Source organism: Sphaeroforma arctica, assembly GCF_001186125.1.
Source record: "Sphaeroforma arctica JP610 unplaced genomic scaffold supercont1.347, whole genome shotgun sequence".
Taxonomy (NCBI): domain Eukaryota; class Ichthyosporea; order Ichthyophonida; genus Sphaeroforma; species Sphaeroforma arctica.
Window position 1 is genome coordinate 52,155 of NW_014040211.1, and position 2,645 is coordinate 54,799.

Consider the following 2,645-nt stretch of genomic DNA (forward strand, 5'->3'; position numbering starts at 1 on the left):
TATATATTATATAACATTGTTGGTTAGTCGCCATGGCTACTGCATACCTTTGTGCGCTTGTTTGATGCGTTGGCCTGGTCGTTGTGGTGCAGCCGATATACATATATATATATATATACATATATATATTTATAAAAAAGTTTGTTGGTTAGCGCCATGGCTACTGCATACCTTTGTGCGCTTGTTTGATGCGTTGGCCTGGTCGTTGTGGTGCAGCAGAGTGCGTCGCCACTCCTCGACGAGTATTACATTCTGCGGTACAGGTGCAACAGAACAGTGAGTCAGCTGTGCATGGTTGAAAGGCCAGTCCACCTACCCGTGCTACTACAAAAGGTGTAGCCGACTACGTATTGTATGGCGGTTGGTCGTAGGCAATGTGTTTGAAGGACGGTAACTCGTGTGCTAATGAACGATATTTCGATGAATGTTCGTCGGCATCGGACTTTGCTAAAACCCTGTTCACTGAGACTGCGAGGCCAAATATGTGAGAACGTCTGTTGATTACGCTAGCCATTTTTTAAGTGTGCTTGATAATGCGCTGATGCACAACCAAGATAGAACCGAGATGTGCTTTACATAACAACCAAGATGTGCTTTACATAGCAACCAAGATATGCTTTACATAGCAACCAAGATGTGCCTCGCAGAGCAACTTTGTCCTTGTTCACGAGGACAGATCTCAACCAGGACTACAACAAAAGTACGTCCCGATACGGCAGTCAACGTGCACGTGTAGTACTAAATGCCCTACTTCTCAAGCTCACAGTACAATCCTCATCAGTTTCCATATAGCTGAAAAGTTTCTACTGTTTGTTTGACGATGCAACCGACACACAGACATTGCTACGCAAACCTTGACATGACACGGTGCGCACAAGAAGTTCAGAACACACAGTGCGGCAAATGAATGCCCATAGCTGTGCGTACAGACCTGTTGCAACATCTCCCGTAGCTTTGCGTTGCAAGTCCTGGCGTTCTCGAGTGTTGACTCCCATTCCAGCGCATTACCTCTGCACTTTACCAACGCTCCGCGTAGTTTCTGGTTCTGCATCCGTGTGCGGTGTGTTTGGGTTAAGGGTTTAGCGTTTAAGGGTTCCGCATCCCTCGGCGGTGTGTTTGGGTTCAGCACATCAAGATTTTTTGCGCTCAGGGTAACATACTTACAACAGTCCGGAATTAGATTTAACACCAGGAGCGCTACTTTACTTTACTTTTGCGTTGTCATATACGGGCATACGCTGCAACAATACATGCGGACATTGGGAAGTATGGAGGTGAAAATATGTCCAACTTCTCGATATCCGCACAACACACTTCCTTATAACACATACTTTGAGGTCTTATATGACTATACGACGCACAAAGCGAGATCCACCTGTTGAATATAACCGCGATACAATCTACATATAGTACGCTAAGATCATCAGTGTACACAGTCTACGGGCCGTGCCACACACCTCGTCCAGAAGGCCCCTGTGCTCGTACTTCATCATCCGAATGTCGTATGTATCGTTCTTTGCCAAACTGTACGATTGTAGGCTGTAGTCACTCGCCTGACAGAGAGAAACAAACACACCACGAGCTATGAGAGATGTGACTTTATGGCGGACATGGCACATGATAGATAGAGGATGTTCGATGATTGCGCTCATACACAGGCCACAGAAGCCATGCTCGAGAGCTGTGGGCCAATCAGTACGGGCCGCTCACAACGCCCAACCCGACACCAACTATCCAAGACAACTGAATCCGTTAAATCACGAACGCGTTCCTTCGCAGATTCTGACGTTTCATTCAGGCCAGTCAGCACGTCAATGGTGGACGTGGCACTGTCTGTGATCTTGTAAACACTTGTCACTATAACACCACGCAAACACAGGCGGAAATGCATACATGTATCGATCTGCGTATGTGCAAATAGAATGACATGTCAGAAGGTTGGACGTGCGGTCGATGGTGGATCACTAGTGCCGTTCCAAATCATAGTTGCACTCAGACGCAACACAGCGCACGCGTCGTTCGCAAAACCAGTGGCACTGTCATCTTTATCAATGCTAGCGAAGTCTCTGTCACTCGTAAATGCAAGGTTGCGTTAGTGTAGAGTAGCGATCTCATAAAGGTGTAAAGGCCGCGAAATCAACAAAGTAATTTGCAAGCGATACAAAGTCACAATCGAATGAACAGCACGCATACTTATGAGCGAATGACACTAACCAGTGCGCACGAGATCTAATCAACTTCGGGTACATACGCGAGCGTACTACTGAAACCCGGTCTCTTGAAAGAAAGGCTTATATAAGCCAAGACCTTCGGGTACTGTTCAAGTTCGAACCAGTATATATCGACGTACGCAGTAGCGTATATCGTAGTTCACAAACTTAAATAACACAACTCAAAACACACAACGGTGGGAGTCGCTCCCACATCGAGATCGTGAGCAGTTTCCGACTAGTCTAGCCTGTCTTCCGTTTACGTCTGCGGCTATCTTAAAGAGTGGCAGGTACTTACCGATGAGTTTGATATCATCGACAGCTCTCGTCCACGACCGGTCGACGAAGTGTCACCTGTATGTGCAGTTGTGTGCGGTGTTGAAGGGATTGGGGACCAAAGCCAGGTCCAATATATGTGTTGAATCATTGCATGCA

The 2,645-nt window shown here is 46.7% G+C and overlaps 1 protein-coding gene across 1 annotated transcript in view; it reads right to left on the reverse strand.

Annotated features, from left to right (window-relative positions):
- Positions 1 to 2,645, reverse strand: part of SARC_05445 (hypothetical protein) — an 8,188-nt gene that overhangs the window by 1,971 nt on the left and 3,572 nt on the right. The window contains exons 4-7 of the mRNA XM_014300700.1: positions 2,509 to 2,564; positions 1,458 to 1,553; positions 932 to 1,045; positions 172 to 252 (exon numbers count right to left, since the gene is read on the reverse strand). Of these exons, the coding sequence (XP_014156175.1) occupies positions 172 to 252; positions 932 to 1,045; positions 1,458 to 1,553; positions 2,509 to 2,564 (347 nt within the window). The remainder of the gene's footprint in view (positions 1 to 171; positions 253 to 931; positions 1,046 to 1,457; positions 1,554 to 2,508; positions 2,565 to 2,645) is intronic.